This window comes from Pseudophryne corroboree, chromosome 2 (assembly GCF_028390025.1).
Source record: "Pseudophryne corroboree isolate aPseCor3 chromosome 2, aPseCor3.hap2, whole genome shotgun sequence".
NCBI lineage: Eukaryota > Metazoa > Chordata > Amphibia > Anura > Myobatrachidae > Pseudophryne > Pseudophryne corroboree.
The window spans coordinates 1,025,258,207-1,025,277,908 of record NC_086445.1 but is presented as its reverse complement, the minus strand read 5'-3'; the positions used below and the strand labels follow the sequence as shown (position 1 = coordinate 1,025,277,908).

Below are 19,702 nucleotides of genomic sequence, written 5' to 3'. Positions count from 1 at the left end.
AACCCTGTACCGTAGCATTTCGTATGCAGAAAGAGCTGGCTTCAAAAGTACTTTTACATTATAACAAAACAAGTTATGGTATTTTTTTAAAGTACATATTCAAAACTTTCACAGGTGTTTTTTGTATTTGTAACATCTGTGTCTTGAAAACAATCACTGCCCACTGGTATCCTATCAGACCCATAAGTGACAGCCTTGCGCTATACGCTGAGATCACAGTCTACAGCCACAACCTAGGCCTGGACCCTCCTGCACACTCACCTGCATCATTCAGCCACTTCTCCAGTAGCGGTTTTAACTTGCACATGTTCTTAAAGCTGAGGTTCAAGGCTTCGAAGCGGGATATAGTTGTTTGGCTGAAGTCATTTCCATAGAGTTTGCCCATAGCAAGCCCCACATCACCCTAGGAGGAAAGCAGCGCATTCATGTGTAAAGGGTCAGCTCTCAGGACAATACTTACAAAGTGTTCTATGAAGAAAATATAGCACATTACTTGAAACCTTTGCCGTATACAGCTACCGTACATCAGCAATAGTTACATTACACACACACACTCATATACATAGTGAGAGAATAAACACACAACGGTGAAGTACGTTAATAGTCAACAATCTTTACTTCAACAACACTCACATAAGTATATGTGGTATAACAGTAAAGCACAAAGAACACTTAATTACAGAGGGACTCTCTCCAGTCCCTCTACGGTAATCAGCACCACTGTCAACCGCACTGCATGTCAGGCCTCGTTTCTGCACGTCAGCGCCTCTGTTGGTTCCGCCCATATGCTTTCGTCGTCAGTGGGCGTGTCTACTACGGACACTGCTAGTAAAGCGGAGGCGGTCACTGTGGTCTACTGCTCTATCCAATCATTGAACGGTATATGACTACACACTGACTACACAATAAATCACCATCAGACTCTAATACAAATTTGACACTTCACTGTTTTTCGCGCAAAGTATATATAGTGGCGGCCATTTTTCTGTGGACTATGACTCCCTCATTCCTTCATCTCTCTCGCTCTCTCTCCAAGGGGCTGATTCAGAATTAGACGCACTGCGGATGATGGAGACAGTGGAGCAATTTTTTGCTATGGCGCATTGGTGAAAGTCGCACCGCGCATGCATCCGTATAGAGCTGCAGTTATGATTTACAATGTAACGAGTGTTCCAGGACAGTAGCTTAGCACACACACTGAGATGATCATTTGTATGAGCGTGCTTTCGGGGACATAGGAGAACTTACTCGGATGGAGACGTTCCCATGGAGAAAACGATGGCGGTGTTTAAAGACACACTCATCGGTATTACATCGTGTACGAACGCTGCCACTGGGCGTCTCGGTCCTTGCACAGACAGACACACACGCTTGTACACCAGGGGGAGTACTTTGTATTGCCATCTGCATAAAGTCGCAGGTGTGCGTCTGCCAATAGACATAGCCACGCCTGCTTTTGCGACTACCTCTGAATCGGCCCCATAGGCGATGGTAGAATGCTTAGCAGGGGTTGCTGACAATTGTAGTTCCACAGATGCTGGTTTCACACAGGCGGGCCTCTTTCCAAGTTATATATATATAAAAGTCTGTAAATCAGACCTACCCACATAACCTTCAATGCTTCCCTCTCTAATTACATCCTCTCTGTATACATAACATCACATATCTTGTCTTTCTTTACTCTCACTCCCTCCTGACCCTTGGCCAACATTGCTGGGTGATCATATCATACAACCCATTAACCACTTGCCTGGCATGGTCACGTCAGATGCGACCATGCCTGCAAGTGCTCTATCTGACCTGGGAGCACAGGATGCGACCAGTCAGATACAGAGTGTTAGCAGCGGCAGTGAAGGGAAACTTCCCTCCGCTGCTGCTGCCTCCCCGCACTCTCCCCCACTGATTGCCGTGCTGCGGATCACTGCTGATTGGTCAGTACGGCAGGATCCTTCCCCCTCCAGCGGCTGCAGACAATGGCAGCCGCTGGGGAGTGTAAATTAACCCTCCCAAGCCGCCCCCAGACCCCCCCTGTATACCTGGAGACTGTCCCGGCTTTCAAAATGAAAGCCGCGATGGTCGCAATGTTTCCGATTGATGTTTCGATGTTTGAAAAAATATTTATAAAATATATATATTTTTTTTTACAAAAATAAATTTGGGATAGGGTTAAATTCATATTCTTCATCTAATTTGCTCATAAACCCCCACCCCCGACAATTTTGGAGCGATTTTTGGCAAAATAAATCGTCCGTTAAGTGGTTAAGAACCAAGCAATCTGGTGGACCATTATGTAACAGGTAGCGTCTATCCTTGTGTATCAATGCCTATTTCCCTATAGATTATAAGCTTGCGAGCAGGCCCTCCTACCTCTATGTCTGTTTGTTTTAACCCAGTTTCTTCTACTACTGTATTGTAAAGCGCAGCGGAATATGCTGCACTATATAAGAAACTGTTAATAAACAGCCATAATATAAAATACAGTTTGTTACTTATGTTGCTTTTCATTTGTATTGTCCCCAGAGAAATAATGATCATAATCTATGCTAAATACTGTATAAAGAAAATGTCTTTTGATAAATCAGCTCTTTAGAAATTAAAATGATGGTTAATTTTGTTGCCTGGGAGACCATTAAGCAAAGTTAAAAATCTCCAATATGAAATGATCTTCTCTCTCCAGTGACTCATTTGATTTTTAAACAGTATGTAAAGCGGTTCAGCCACTTGGTGGTGCCAAACAAACAACAGATGATCAAGGTTTAACGGGCGTGATGAGAAGGCTCCCAAACATCCTGCCTGAAGTTCAGCCGCCTGAAAGTAACTCATTTATATGCGAATGGGCCCGAAGTGATGAATCGCTGAAGACGTGTATTACACATTTGCGCAAATTCAACACAGTTAAGTTGTTTGACACACTTAGGAGGTGCAATCAGGATTTGAAAGGTTACGCACTCTAGAGTTGCTTTTAGGTGTATTAACCTTTAAGCCTGAAATGCTACATTTGCGAGCTGGCAACGTGCAGCGCCCGGCAGCACCATGCAAAGGTAAGAGCAGAGCACCTGCTGTGACAAATACTGGGGCTCTCAAAGTGCAGAGCGAGGCAGTAGCTGCCGTGTCATTAAGTGACGTCTTTCAAGACAGGGGGTCTGAAAGATCAGACGGACAAGTGGACCCCCTGAGACATAATCCTGCCCCCCCCCCCCCCACACACACACACACACACACACACACACTCTGCAGTCACCTGAGTAAATCCGAGTTTGATGCGTCTTTGTTTAAATGTCTTCGCAAACTGTTCCAGCTCCTCCAAGTCACTGGGTTCCTCCAGGCTTGGAGTGTCGATTCGCTTTGGTGTAGTCTGGCTCTGTGGAAGATGTTGTACAGGGGTTGCAGCTACTGTGCGCGTGGGGGTTGCTGGCTGTAAAATGTAAATAGTAAATAATCTCTGTATCTTTCAACTTTGTAACATATTAGCATTTGCTGATCAATTGTGCACAGTCAGGGAGGAACTTCACGTACAGTAATCACCCACCAATCATCTCAACACGTGGCTATACACATAACGGATTACTGGAGCAGTAAAACTTCGCCTCTGTCGGACATGAGCAAAAACATGCCAGATAACGGGGTAATATTAGCGATCAGGGTTCCGACGGAACCTTGTGGTTAACCGAATCCCCCCCCCCATATAAATGGCAACGACAATCTTTCTTTACACCCTATCAGAAGGCCCGTTGTATCAGCCTCTCCCCTTCGTTTGCACGCACAGTGCCTGACTGTAGCGAGGGGATGCCGGGATAATGTTTTGCATGACTCACAGGCTGTCTGATATTATGTGATTACATTCAAAACAGCTCAATTAATGGTGACAGCTGCGCTTTCAAGTTCAAAAGATTAAAAAACAACATATGTATGATAAAACATTTGTCGAATCCTGTCCCAGCCTGACGCACAAACAGAATATCATCTTGTACGTAAGGTTAAAGGTCGTATTAAGATTTATAATAATACAGTATGGTTCAGGAAAAAAAAAATATTTTGTTTTCATGTGAATAGTTAGAGAAAGTTGCCAAGACCTAAAGCTTGGGTGACACCAATTCCTTTACTTGCCTAGGACTGGTGGTTTGTGCATGCTACACGGGGGTTGCATTTCCAGTATGCACTGCAGACTTCCTGCATATACTGAGACACACTGGCTCTCCCTCTGCATGTTCGGAATACAGCATTGATTATATACAGTAAGAAGACGGCTACGTTCCCCGCACACACACACACACACACACACACACACACACACACACACACACACACACACAGAGGCAGTGATATGTGGCTGGCGCAGCAATGAGAGCAGGCTGCTGACCTGTGAGGCGAGGGTGATGCTTGGTTGAGACTGCAGGAGGTTGGCTTGGCTTTGCTGAGGTAGCTGTGTTAAGAGATTCTGTGCCTGTAGGAGGCCTGGGGAGAGAGAAAATAAAAGAGAGTCAAGGACGGGGCAGGAGCTGGGCTGTCGGCTCCTTATTATGTTCCTCAATCATAACGTCGGAAGCAGAGGATAATGGCAGATCTGTACTCGCTGTATTGTTAATGAGACCTATAGTTCATAAAACGCACCAATCAGCTACAGATATTCTGTGCTGTGAACAGAATTCTGTGACCATGTGACCTACGGGTCACTGGCAGACGGCACTGTCATATGTATTAGTCCAGGCCACAAAATAGCTGCCCCCGCCATGGGTAGAAGACTGGTGTGCTTTGGGATCCAGCTATAAAGCAGCCCACTGGGCCTTACGCATCCATATAGGCATCAAGAACATAGGGGCATGTATAGGAGCACGGATAACTCGATCACTACAGCCTAACGGAAGACGCTTACCCTGTTGCCCCTGCGGCGTCTGTGAGATGATGAATTGCGCTGGCGGAAGGTTGGTCGTCGGGTGCACCAACACAAATTGCTGTAAGTTCAGATTCTGCTGCTGAAGTTGCTGCAACTGCTGTAGATCCTGGAACGAGAAAGGCACATACCCCCCGGCCTTTTTTTTTAAATTAAGCAGCAAATAACATTGGACACGACTGACAGAATATGCTCCAATAGCAGGCTCACCTGTGCAATCTGTATTGGCTGAGAGAGGGGTATCTGTGTCATTGGAGTAGCAGCGGAGGCGGAGATGGTGGCGCCGGCGGCATTGTGCTGCTGGCTTGCGGAGTGCTGGACTGCAGCTGCCAACAACTGTGCCTGTGCCTGCTGTAGGAGCAACTGCTGCTGGGCTGGCGTCAGTGTTAACTGCAGGAGAGAGAGAGAGACAAATGGTCATTGCACCAATTCTGGAGTCTGTAATAAACGTGTGGTACAACTTGATGGGACTACCAGAGGCTTATACGTTCCTGCTGCTCTCTAGCTGTGGAACTAGCAGTCTCAGCATGCCCTGATAGCTTCTGGGTCTTGTAGTATACCAAGCACCATGACTATGCTGTAAAGGAGAGATATTGGGACAGCTGCATTATCCCTGGAGAAGTGATAAGTGGAAGGTGATAACGCACCAGCCAATCGTTACGGGTTTGAAAAATGACAGTTAGAATCTGATTGGCTGGTGCGTTATCACCTTCCACTTATACATCTACCCCATTGTTCTACTGGGAATCACATTTTTCGGTGTCCTTGCAACTTGGCACACTGACACTTGGGGGGGAGGGGGGTGACACAACAGAACACGGATATTTAGGGTCTTGGCTAAAGAAAAAGGTGGAGCATCTCTGCAGTGCAGAGTATGTCAGCACTGAATACTAGATAGCGGCACCACTTTTGGGAATACCGCTTACTTCAGGGGTTGCCATGTCCAGGACCCCAATATGGCAAGGAACAAGACGGTAATTGGTGCTGGTGAAAGAGTGGAACAAGACCCACTGGTGTGTGAGGGGCCCCCAGAATTTCAATAATGATAAATAAATAAAAGTAGAGCAGGACTGTAACACCAGTAGCTCACATGTAACAGCAGACAGTGATAGAAAGTCATATACCTCTTGTCAATGTTGAAAAATCCCAAACCTTAAATATAATAATAAGAATTTACTTACCGATAATTCTATTTCTCGTAGTCCGTAGTGGATGCTGGGGACTCCGTCAGGACAATGGGGAATAGCGGCTCCGCAGGAGACAGGGCACAAAAGTAAAAGCTTTAGGATCAGGTGGTGTGCACTGGCTCCTCCCCCTATGACCCTCCTCCAAGCCTCAGTTAGGATACTGTGCCCGGACGAGCGTACACAATAAGGAAGGATTTTGAATCACGGGTAAGACTCATACCAGCCACACCAATCACACTGTACAACCTGTGATCTGAACCCAGTTAACAGCATGATAACAGCGGAGCCTCTGAAAAGATGGCTCACAACAATAATAACCCGATTTTTGTAACAATAACTATGTACAAGTATTGCAGACAATCCGCACTTGGGATGGGCGCCCAGCATCCACTACGGACTACGAGAAATAGAATTATCGGTAAGTAAATTCTTATTTTCTCTGACGTCCTAAGTGGATGCTGGGGACTCCGTCAGGACCATGGGGATTATACCAAAGCTCCCAAACGGGCGGGAGAGTGCGGATGACTCTGCAGCACAGAGTGAGAGAACTCCAGGTCCTCCTCAGCCAGGGTGTGCCCCTGACCAAGTAGCAGCTCGGCAAAGTTGTAAAGCCGAGACCCCTCGGGCAGCCGCCCAAGATGAGCCCACCTTCCTTGTGGAATGGGCATTTACATATTTTGGCTGTGGCAGGCCTGCCACAGAATGTGCAAGCTGAATTGTACTACACATCCAACTAGCAATCGTCTGCTTAGAAGCAAGAGCACCCAGTTTGTTGGGTGCATACAGGATAACAGCAAGTCAGTTTTCCTGACTCCAGCCGTCCTGGAAACCTATATTTTCAGGGCCCTGACAACATCTAGCAACTTGGAGTCCTCCAAGTCCCTAGTAGCCGCAGGTACCACAATAAGCTGGTTCAGGTGAAACACTGACACCACCTTAGGGAGAAACTGGGGACGAGTCCGCAGCTCTGCCCTGTCCGAATGGACAATCAGATATGGGCTTTTGTGAGACAAAGCCGCCAATTTTGACACTCGCCTGGCCGAGGCCAGGGCCAACATCATGGTCACTTTCCATGTGAGATATTTCAAATCCACAGATTTGAGCGGTTTAAACCAATGTGATTTGAGGAATCCCAGAACTACGTTGAGATCCCACAGTGCCACTGGAGGCACAAAAGGGGGTTGTATATGCAGTACTCCCTTGACAAACTTCTGGACTTCAGGAACTGAAGCCAATTCTTTCTGGAAGAAAATCGACAGGGCCGAAATTTGAACCTTAATGGACCCCAATTTGAGGCCCATAGACACTCCTGTTTGCAGGAAATGCAGGAATCGACCGAGTTGAAATTTCTTCGTGGGGCCTTCCTGGCCTCACACCACGCAACATATTTTCGCCACATGTGGTGATAATGTTGTGCGGTCACCTCCTTCCTGGCTTTGACCAGGGTAGGAATGACCTCTTCCGGAATGCCTTTTTCCCTTAGGATCCGGCGTTCAACCGCCATGCCGTCAAACGCAGCCGCGGTAAGTCTTGGAACAGACATGGTACTTGCTGAAGCAAGTCCCTTCTTAGCGGCAGAGGCCATGAGTCCTCTGTGAGCATCTCTTGAAGTTCCGGGTACCAAGTCCTTCTTGGCCAATCCGGAGCCACGAGTATAGTTCTTACTCCTCTACGTCTTATAATTCTCAGTACCTTAGGTATGAGAAGCAGAGGAGGGAACACATACACCGACTGGTACACCCACGGTGTTACCAGAACGTCCACAGCTATTGCCTGAGGGTCTCTTGACCTGGCGCAATACCTGTCCAGTTTTTTGTTCAGGCGGGACGCCATCATGTCCACCTTTGGTCTTTCCCAACGGTTCACAATCATGTGGAAGACTTCCCGATGAAGTCCCCACTCTCCCGGGTGGAGGTCGTGCTGAGGAAGTCTGCTTCCCAGTTGTCCACTCCCGGAATGAACACTGCTGACAGTGCTATCACATGATTTTCCGCCCAGCGAAGAATCCTTGCAGTTTCTGCCATTGTCCTCCTGCTTCTTGTGCCGCCCTGTATGTTTACGTGGGCGACTGCCGTGATGTTGTCCCACTGGATCAATACCGGCTGACCTTGAAGCAGAGGTCTTGCTAAGCTTAGAGCATTGTAAATTGCTCTTAGCTCCAGTATATTTATGTGGAGAGAAGTCTCCAGACTTGATCACACTCCCTGGAAATTTTTTCCTTGTGTGACTGCTCCCCAGCCTTTCAGGCTGGCATCCGTGGTCACCAGGACCCAGTCCTGAATGCCGAATCTGTGGCCCTTTAGTAGATGAGCACTCTGCAGCCACCACAGAAGAGACACCCTTGTCCTTGGAGACAGGGTTATTTCCAGCAGATCCCACTGAAAAGTTCTTGCGTGAAATCTGCCGAATGGAATCGCTTCGTAAGAAGCCACCATTTTTCCCAGGACCCTTGTGCAATGATGCACTGACACTTTTCCTGGTTTTAGGAGGTTCCTGACTAGCTCGGATAACTCCCTGGCTTTTCTCCTCCGGGAGAAACACCTTATTCTGGACTGTGTCCAGAATCATCCCTAGGAACAGCAGACGTGTCGTCGGAGACAGCTGCGATTTTGGAATATTTAGAATCCACCCGTGCTGTCGTAGAACTACTTGAGATAGTGCTACTCCGACCTCCAACTGTTCTCTGGACCTTGCCCTTATCAGGAGATCGTCCAAGTAAGGAATAATTAAGACGCCTTTTCTTTGAAGAAGAATCATCATTTCGGCCATTACCTTGGTAAAGACCCGGGGTGCCGTGGACAATCCAAACGGCAGCGTCTGAAACTGATAGTGACAGTTTTGTACCACGAACCTGAGGTACGCTTGGTGAGAAGGGCAAATTGGGACATGGAGGTAAGCATCCTTGATGTCCAGGGACACCATATAGTCCCCTTCTTCCTGGTTCGCTATCACTGCTCTGAGTGACTCCATCTTGATTTGAACCTTTGTATGTAAGTGTTCAAATATTTCAGATTTAGAATAGGTCTCACCGAGCCGTCTGGCTTCAGTACCACAATATAGTGTGGAATAATACCCCTTTCCTTGTTGTAGGAGGGGTACTTTGATTATCACCTGCTGGGAATACAGCTTGTGAATTGTTTCCAATACTGCCTCCCTGTCGGAGGGAGACGTTGGTAAAGCAAACTTCAGGAACCTGCGAGGGGGAGACGTCTCGAATTTCCAATCTGTACCCCTGGGATACTACTTGTAGGATCCAGGGGTCCACTTGCGAGTGAGCCCACTGCGTGCTGAAACTCTTGAGACGACCCCCCACCGCACCTGTTTGTACGGCCCCAGCGTCATGCTGAGGACTTGGCAGAAGCGGTGGAAGGCTTCTGTTCCTGGGAATGGGCTGCCTGCTGCAGTCTTCTTCCCTTACCTCTATCCCTGGGCAGATATGACTGGCCTTTTGCCCGCCTGCCCTTATGGGGACGAAAGGACTGAGGCTGAAAAGACGATGTCTTTTTCTGCTGAGATGTGACTTGGGGTAAAAAAGGTGGATTTTCCAGCTGTTGCCGTGGCCACCAGGTCCGATGGACCGACCCCAAATAACTCCTCCCCTTTATACGGCAATACTTCCATGTGCCGTTTGGAATCTGCATCACCTGACCACTGTCGTGTCCATAAACATCTTCTGGCAGATATGGACATCGCACTTACTCTTGATGCCAGAGTGCAAATATCCCTCTGTGCATCTCGCATATATAGAAATGCATCCTTTAAATGCTCTATAGTCAATAAAATACTGTCCCTGTTAAGGGTATCAATATTTCCAGTCAGGGAATCCGACCAAGCCACCCCAGCGCTGCCCATCCAGGCTGAGGCGATCGCTGGTCGCAGTATAACACCAGTATGTGTGTATATACTTTTTAGGATATTTTCCAGCCTCCTATCAGTTGGCTCCTTGAGGGCGGCTGTATCTGGAGACGGTAACGCCACTTGTTTTGATAAGCGTGTGAGCGCCTTATCCACCCTAAGGGGTGTTTCCCAACGCGCCATAACTTCTGGCGGGAAAGGGTATACCGCCAATAATTTTCTATCGGGGGAAACCCACGTATCATCACACACTTCATTTAATTTATCTGATTCAGGAAAAACCACATGTAGTTTTTTTACACTCCACATAATACCCTTTTTTGTGGTACTTGTAGTATCAGAAATATGTAACATCTCCTTCATTGCCCTTAACAAGTAACGTGTGGCCCTAAAGGAAAATACGTTTGTTTCTTCACCGTCGACACTGGAGTCAGTGTCCGTGTCTGTGTCGACCGACTGAGGTAAAAGGACGTTTTAACGCCCCTGACGGTGTTTGAGACGCCTGGACAGGTACTAATTGGTTTGCCGGCCGTCTCATGTCGTCAACCGACCTTGCAGCGTGTTGACATTATCACGTAATTCCTTAAATAAGCCATCCATTCCGGTGTCGACTCCCTAGAGAGTGACATCACCATTACAGGCAATTGCTCCGCCTCCTCACCAACATCGTCCTCATACATGTCGACACACAAGTACCGACACACAGCACACACACAGGGAATGCTCTGATAGAGGACAGGACCCCACTAGCCCTTTGGGGAGACAGAGGGAGAGTTTGCCAGCACACACCAAAAACGCTATAATCATACAGGGACAACCTTTATATAAGTGTTTTTCCCTTATAGCATTTTAATATATATAGTCATATCGCCAAATAAGTGCCCCCCCTCTCTGTTTTAACCCTGTTTCTGTAGTGCAGTGCAGGGGAGAGCCTGGGAGCCTTCCCACCAGCATTTCTGTGAGGGAAAATGGTGCTGTGTGCTGAGGAGAATAGGCCCCGCCCCCTTTTCGGCGGGCTTCTTCTCCCGTTTTTCTGAGACCTGGCAGGGGTTAAATACATCCATATAGCCCCCAGGGGCTATATGTGATGTATTTTTAGCCAGAATAAGGTACTATCATTGCTGCCCAGGGCGCCCCCCCCAGCGCCCTGCACCCTCAGTGACCGCTGCTATGAAGTGTGCTGACAACAATGGCGCACAGCTGCAGTGCTGTGCGCTACCTTATGAAGACTGAAAAGTCTTCTGCCGCCGGTTTCTGGACCTCTTCACTTTTCGGCATCTGCAAGGGGGTCGGCGGCGCGGCTCCGGGACGAACCCCAGGGTGAGACCTGTGTTCCGACTCCCTCTGGAGCTAATGGTGTCCAGTAGCCTAAGAAGCCAATCCATCCTGCACGCAGGTGAGTTCACTTCTCTCCCCTAAGTCCCTCGATGCAGTGAGCCTGTTGCCAGCAGGACTCACTGAAAATAAAAAAATAAATAAAAACCTAACAAAACTTTTACTCTAAGCAGCTCTTTAGGAGAGCCACCTAGATTGCACCCTTCTCGGCCGGGCACAAAAATCTAACTGAGGCTTGGAGGAGGGTCATAGGGGGAGGAGCCAGTGCACACCACCTGATCCTAAAGCTTTTACTTTTGTGCCCTGTCTCCTGCGGAGCCGCTATTCCCCATGGTCCTGACGGAGTCCCCAGCATCCACTTAGGACGTCAGAGAAATATGTGTTACAAAGATTGTATGTATACGGATTACACTGACGTGTTAGAGAAAAGCCCTTCTATCCTCACAGCCCGGTTTCTAATCATCATGACAATACTCAACGATACACCTACTCATTATGCATGAATTAACGCAATATAAGGATAGTCATTTTACAAAGATAGCTTGGAGAGCACAATGAAATGCCCAGAATGCTATCAATGGCTTAGTATAAAGGAGACAATACGCTGCATCACATTCCCCAGCTACGGGATTACTCGATGCACTGCCTCCCTCATATATGGAAGCACGCTGCAGTCAGTCGGGTGTTCCTTTGTGGCCTACCGGCCAGCTCTTGAAATTGACTTTTTCTTCTGGAATTCATCAGATAGCCACCCTCTGTAATGCTACAGTTCTGTATTATAGCCGCACTTGGAAAAATAGGAATTTAATACCTACCGGTAATTCCTTTTCTCGTAGTCCGTAGTGGATACTGGAGAATTGTACTTTAGTACCATGGGGTTAGGATCGGGTCCACTGGAGCCTTGCACTTTAAAAACATTTACTGTGTGTATGTGTGCTGGCTCCTCCCCTCTATGCCCCTCCTACCAGACTCAGTCCAGGAAACTGTGTCCGAGGAAACGGACATACCATGAGAGAAGAAACAGGTACAACAGCGGTTAAGCACTAGACCAACACACAACCATAACCGAAAAGGAGGGCGCTAACCAGAACAGAGGATAGCAACACCAACCCAGCCAGGATAGCTCAGCTATCCCAAAAACATAATGGGACCGCAGTGGCGGGCCAACCAAATACTTACACAGGTAAGCAGGAAATCGAAGCAGTGAGGCTGGCGCCCAGTATCCACTACGGACTACGAGAAAAGGAATTACCAGTAGGTATTAAATTCCTATTTTCTCTTACGTCCTAGTGGATACTGGGAAACTGTACTTTAGTACCATGGGGAGGCTCCCAAATGGGTGGGAGAGTGCTGACACAACTGTAACACTGCCTGACCAAACTGAAGGTCATCCTTGGCCAAGGTGTCGAACCGGTACAACTTAACAAAAGTGTTCGAACCAGACCAAGTTGCAGCTCGGCACAACTGTAAGGCAAAGACCCCCCGGGCAGCCGCCCAGGAAGAGCCCACAGATCTCGTCGATTGGGCCTGAATAGACTTTGGCAAAGACAGAGCCGTCGAAGTATAGGCTTGTTGCATGGTCAACCTGAGCCAACGAGCAATTGATTGCTGAGAAGCCGGGCGACCAATCTTGGTGGCATCATAAAGGACAAACAGCGAATCAGATTTCCAATGACGAGCTGTTCGTTTGACATAAACCTTCAGAGCCCTCACCACATCCAAGGACTCTGGACCAATGGAAGCGTCAGACAACACCAGAACCACAATGGGTTGATTCACGTAAAAAGCTGACACCACTTTTGGCAAAAACCGAGGTCGGGTCCTGAGTTCAGCCCCATCTTCATGAAAAATCAAATAAGAACTCTTACAGCCTGCGGATCCCTTGTTCTGGAGCAGTAACGGCATAGCTTCTTGTTGAGACGAGAAGCCATCAGATCTATCTACGGACAACCCCACCGGTGAATTAACTGTTGAAACACCTGGGAATGTAGGCTCCATTACCCTGGATGGAGGTTGTGTCTGCTGAAGTAGTCTGCTTCCCAGTTGTCCACTCCTGGAATGAATATGGCTGAGATGGTCCTTGCGTTGGCCTCTGCCCAGTGGAGGATTTTTGACACTTCTCGCATCGCTGCTCTGCTTCTTGTTCCCCACTGTCAGTTTATGTACGCCACTGCCGTGGCGTTGTCCGATTGAACCTAGATCGCTTGATCCTTCAGGAGATGGGAAGCTTGCAGAAGAGCATTGGAAATTTCCCTGAGTTCCAGGATATTTATCGACAGAGCAGATTCCTGAATTGACGATATCCCCTGGAACTGGGCCCCTTGGGTCACAGCACCCCAACCCCGGAGGCTGGCATCCGTTGTCAGTAGAATCCACGAGTGGATATTGAAATCCTGCTTTCTACCAGGTGAGGAACTTGTAGCCACCATAATAGAGCAATCCAGGCTTTCGGAGAGAAGGTCACTTCCATATGCATATGAACCATTTGTCAAGCATATCCAGCTGAGATGGCGGGGCATTAAATCTGCCCTATTGGATTGCCTCGTAAGCAGCAACCATCCTGCCCAGCAGGCAGATGCAAAGATGTATGGACACCTTGCGAGGTGAGTCATCAGATTGATGCTATGCAGTAGACGCTCCCTGGACATAGCCTTTATTGGGAGATCATCCAAGTAGGGGACAATGTTGACTCCCATCATGCGCAGTTGCAGCATCATCTCTGCCATGACTTTGGTGAAGACCCTCGGAGCTGTGGACAGTCCAAAGGGCAAGGTCTGAAACTGGAAATGGTTGTCCAGGATGGCGAACCTGAGGTAAGCCTGATGAGGGGGCCACATGGGAATGTGGAGGTAAGCATCCTTGACATCTAGAGATACCAGGAATTCCCCCTCCTCCAGACTGGACACCACTGCCTGCAGAGATTCCATCTTGAATTCGAACACCCGCAGATACGGGTTCAGAGACTTCAGGTTTAAGTTCGCACTGAACCGTCTGGTTTTGGAACGACAAAAAGACTACAGTAAAAACCTTTGTTGTGTAACGGAGGAGGTACTGGAACCACTACCCCTGTCCGCAAAAGTTTTTGAATAGCCTCTTGCACAGTAACTTTTGCAGCGGGCAAAACTGGTAAGCACGATTTGGAAAATCTGTGAGGAGGAAGTGCTTTAAATTCCAGCTGGTATCCCTGGGAAATGAGGTCCCTCATCGCCTTGCTGCTGGGGACAACCGTCACGCGGTAGGCTTAGCGGCAGGGGATCCGGTGGTCTGGTCCAGGGATGCAGCAGTTGCAGGTTTACGGGACTTACCATGAGATCCTCTTGGAGTGGTGGAGACCCCCCAGCCCCTGCCTCTGAACCTTGCCACACGAAAGGACTGCAAGGAGGGTCCTGTGTAAGAACGTCTAGTAGGTGGCGAAGCCGACGGCAGATAGGTAGACTTACCCGCCGTTACCTGGGAGATCCATAAATTTAATTCGTCCCCAAACAAGGCATCACCCGTACAGGGAAGACTTTCTACACCCTTTTTGGAATCAGCGTCCGCTGACCATTGACTTAACCACAGAGTTCGGCGTGCCGAAACAGCCATAGCAGTAGTGCGCCCATTTATCTTACACAATTCCTTAATAGCCTCACTCATAAAATTTGCAGCATCCTGTATGTGTTGCAGCAGAGTAATGACCTCATCCTGGGGCAGATTGTCTAATCCATTAATAATATTATCGGACCACTTGAAATCCACCCACAAACTATTGTGGGGCACTGTGCTACGCCCGCTGCCGTATATATTGCTTTGAGAGTGGTCTCAATTTTACGGTCAGCAGGTTCTTTAAGTGATATAGCCCCTGGCACCGGCAGTACCAATTTCTTAAACAGTCTGGACACAGACGTATCAACTGACGGGGGGTTTCCCCATACCTTCCTGTCCTCAGCTGGGAGGGGAAAAGTAGATAAAAACCTCTGAGGAGTTTTACATTTCTTGTCAGGGTTTACCCATGCCTCCCTGGCCAGGGAGTTTAATTCCTTAGACACAGGAAAAGTGGCTGAGGTCTTGGGTCTAACATTAAAGTACAACTCCTCATCTGGTTCTGCCTCCTGATCTGGTATGTGAAGAACTTCTCTTACAGCATGAATGAGGCCCTCACCCCAGGGGACAGAGAGCGGTCCTCATCCATATCATCATCATCCACATCAGGCTGATCAGAATCAGACTGGAGCACCTGTGGCAGTGAGCGTTTATGTGAAACCAACAGAGGGGGCTGAGAAGCCTTTCTGGTATCTGCTGCTTTTGCCATACAATCAATAGACTGTTTTAACACCTGTCTCTCCTGCTTAGCTGCAGCTAATTCTGAATTTACATTCTGAATCATGCTTTTAAAATTACCTAGCCAGTCAGGTGCCTGTGAACTGTGTCCCTGTGGAGATAAAGAGCAATATTCACAGATGAGGGACCCCACTGAAGAAGGGGTTGAATTACAAGCAGCATACATAACCATATTCACAGACATATTTACACAACTGTAATACAGCACAGCTCACTGAAAAACACCTCCACACAGACCCTAGAGCGCCCCTGGAGGGACACAGAGAAAAAGAGACCAGCACACAAAACACAGCAGCGCAGTGTGTGAATTTATGTGTGTACCTTATAGATGTGCAGCGGTGCTACCGCTGGTGTGCCTCCCCCCTGCTATGACGCCCTGGTACCAGTACAGAGTCTGCAACTGTGTGGGTCCGTGGAGAAGCAGTGTGCATGCAGCTTGATGATCCGCAGCAGCAGAAAATGGCGCCTTCCCACCTCAGGTACCGCTCTCTGGAAAGCCCTGCCCCTTGTAATAGTGCGCGGTCCCATTAATGTTTATACTGTGTTATTTGAATATAAAAACAGTACACACAAAGCCTAAGTGACAGTGAGCACTGCGGAGCATGAGCCCTGAGCTAGTGTATCCGCGGCGGGCACTACAGCTCGTGGACCGTGACCGCCGCGTGACATGCCGCCAAACCGCACCGGGGACCCGCTAATCGGGACCCCGGTGTTAACACTCACCGCACCTGACGATCTTCGGCATCTGTTAGAGGGTGGCGGCTAGCTGCTGGCGTGAGCACACACAGTATTGGTGTGTGAAACAGCACCTCAGAAGTTCAGTGTCCTGTCAGCTGGGATTATGAACCATTAACCCTCAGGAGGGTGGTTCGGTTCCCCCTATAAGTCCCGCGAAGCAGGTAGACTGGTTGCCAACCAGGACTACCTGAAAAATAAATAACTAAAATAAAAAATAAAGGAAACTCTCTAGAGCTCCAGAGTAATGCACCCGGCTCCTTGGGCACATTTTTCTAAACTGAGTCTGGTAGAAGGGGCATAGAGGGGAGGAGCCAGCATACACATACATACAGCCAGGCTCCAGTGGACCCGAACTATACCCCATGGTACTAAAGTACAGTTAAGAGAAAATGGATTGTCGCAAATAAAATAGGTTTTTAAACAAAACTTGTATTTATCATCCAGACTTGTGAGGTTTCTGCGACAATGCTCCTCAGAGGCAATGAATGCACCCAGGTAACCTCACGTGATGATGCCGTTGTCCGAGAAATGGGCACATTTAGACCAGGCATGCATTAGCAACTAGAGGTCTCCCCAAATATTCTAAAAGAAATGGCAGCCTCCATAATCGTTACACAAAACTATCCTAAATGAAACAAGTAATATATACAGGAAAATACAAATATTGTCAGCGGAATCCTTACCAAAGTCAACAACAACGTACAAATCACTGAGAAAATGTGCCATGAAATTCCGTCTGTTCTGCGAATACCCCAAAGCTGCATCATGCACCATTTTCCAAATTCAATAAGACTAATGGGCCTATTTTAATGAACACTACAGATATGCACAACCTGGAACAAAGAATGTACAGAATATGTCCAGTCACAGGTGCCGAGAGCTTCCCCAGCCTGGGTTCTGGAATAAACAAAGTTCTGCAGAGCCACAAAGTGACACAACTCTGCTGATAAATCAGACATTGTTCCCACGGCTGATGAGGCAGCACGAGCCACTGACCTCTTGCCAGTTTCAAAGTTAATTGTTTTCTGGATCTGAAGACAAATCCTGATTAATTCTAAGTACTGCTCTGCATGCTTGGACATTCTAATCATGCGTGTAGACGAGGGCTCTTGTGAGATGCAGCTGCCTATTATAACTGTGCATTATGAAAGTTTAGTGAAACTTTGCAAACATGCTGCATAATGTCTCATTGCATTTCTGTGTATAGTCACTTACTGGGCTGCAACTGACAGCGGCCAGAGCACTGTAATGCTGCATAACGTCTCATTGCATTTCTGTGTATAGTCACTTACTGGGCTGTAACTGACAGCGGCCAGAGCACTGTAATGCTGCATAACGTCTCATTGCATTTCTGTGTATAGTCACTTACTGGGCTGCAACTGACAGCGGCCAGAGCACTGTAATGCTGCATAACGTCTCACTGCATTTCTGTGTATAGTCACTTACTGGGCTGCAACTGACAGCGGCCAGAGCACTGTAATGCTGCATAACGTCTCATTGCATTTCTGTGTATAGCCACTTACTGGGCTGCAACTGACAGCGGCCAGAGCACTGTAATGCTGCATAACGTCTCACTGCATTTCTGTGTATAGTCACTTACTGGGCTGCAACTGACAGCGGCCAGAGCACTGTAATCCTGCATAACGTCTCATTGCATTTCTGTGTATAGTCACTTACTGGGCTGCAACTGACAGCGGCCAGAGCACTGTAATGCTGCATAACGTCTCACTGCATTTCTGTGTATAGTCACTTACTGGGCTGCAACTGACAGCGGCCAGAGCACTGTAATGCTGCATAACGTCTCATTGCATTTCTGTGTATAGTCACTTTCTGGGCTGCAACTGACAGCGGCCAGAGCACTGTAATGCTGCATAACGTCTCATTGCATTTCTGTGTATAGTCACTTATTGGGCTACAAATGACAGCGGCCAGAGCACTGTAATGCTGCATAACGTCTCATTGCATTTCTGTGTATAGTCACTTACTGGGCTGCAACTGACTGCGGCCAGAGCACTGTAATGCTGCATAACGTCTCACTGCATTTCTGTGTATAGTCACTTACTGGGCTACAACTGACAGCGGCCAGAGCACTGTAATGCTGCAAAACGTCTCATTGCATTTCTGTGTATAGTCACTTACTGGGCTGCAACTGACTGCGGCCAGAGCACTGTAATGCTGCATAACGTCTCACTGCATTTCTGTGTATAGTCACTTACTGGGCTACAACTGACAGCGGCCAGAGCACTGTAATGCTGCATAACGTCTCACTGCATTTCTGTGTATAGTCACTTACTGGGCTGCAACTGACAGCGGCCAGAGCATTGTAATGCTGCATAACGTCTCACTGCATTTCTGTGTATAGTCACTTACTGGGCTGCAACTGACAGCGGCCAGAGCACTGTAATGCTGCATAACGTCTCATTGCATTTCTGTGTATAGTCACATACTGGGCTACAACTGACAGCGGCCAGAGCACTGTAATGCTGCATAACGTCTCACTGCATTTCTGTGTATAGTCACTTACTGGGCTGCAACTGACAGCGGCCAGAGCACTGTAATGCTGCATAACGTCTCACTGCATTTCTGTGTATAGTCACTTACTGGGCTGCAACTGACAGCGGCCAGAGCACTGTAATGCTGCATAACGTCTCACTGCATTTCTGTGTATAGTCACTTACTGGGCTGCAACTGACAGCGGCCAGAGCACTGTAATGCTGCATAACGTCTCACTGCATTTCTGTGTATAGTCACTTACTGGGCTGCAACTGACAGCGGCCAGAGCACTGTAATGCTGCATAACGTCTCACTGCATTTCTGTGTATAGTCACTTACTGGGCTGCAACTGACAGCGGCCAGAGCACTGTAATGCTGCATAACGTCTCATTGCATTTCTGTGTATAGTCACTTACTGGGCTGCACCTGACAGCGGCCAGAGCACTGTAATGCTGCATAACGTCTCATTGCATTTCTGTGTATAGTTACTTACTGGGCTGCAGCTGACACCGGCCAGAGAACTGTAATGCTGCATAACGTCTCACTGCATTTCTGTGTATAGTCACTTATTGGGCTACAACTGACAGCGGCCAGAGCACTGTAATGCTGCATAACGTCTCATTGCATTTCTGTGTATAGTTACTTACTGGGCTGCAGCTGACAGCGGCCAGAGCACTGTAATGCTGCATAACGTCTCACTGCATTTCTGTGTATAGTCACTTAGTGGGCTGCACCTGACAGCGGCCAGAGCACTGTAATGCTGCATAAAGTCTCATTGCATTTCTGTGTATAGTTACTTACTGGGCTGCAGCTGACACCGGCCAGAGCACTGTAATGCTGCATAACGTCTCACTGCATTTCTGTGTATAGTCACTTACTGGGC

At 47.9% G+C, this 19,702-nt stretch overlaps 1 protein-coding gene across 6 annotated transcripts in view; it reads right to left on the bottom strand.

The window, feature by feature from the left end:
• The window catches only part of POU2F1 (POU class 2 homeobox 1), a 231,352-nt gene that overhangs the window by 12,434 nt on the left and 199,216 nt on the right, over positions 1–19,702 (bottom strand). For 3 of the 6 annotated variants that reach the window (XM_063956745.1, XM_063956742.1, XM_063956743.1), the window contains 5 exons: positions 5,102–5,281; positions 4,874–5,000; positions 4,361–4,455; positions 3,242–3,415; positions 262–403 (listed from right to left, as the gene is read on the bottom strand). In XM_063956745.1, the coding sequence (XP_063812815.1) occupies positions 262–403; positions 3,242–3,415; positions 4,361–4,455; positions 4,874–5,000; positions 5,102–5,281 (718 nt within the window). Of the gene's footprint in view, positions 1–261; positions 404–3,241; positions 3,416–4,360; positions 4,456–4,873; positions 5,031–5,101; positions 5,282–19,702 lie in introns of all 6 variants that reach the window. The other 3 variants (XM_063956739.1, XM_063956741.1, XM_063956744.1) reach the window with 1 other exon arrangement.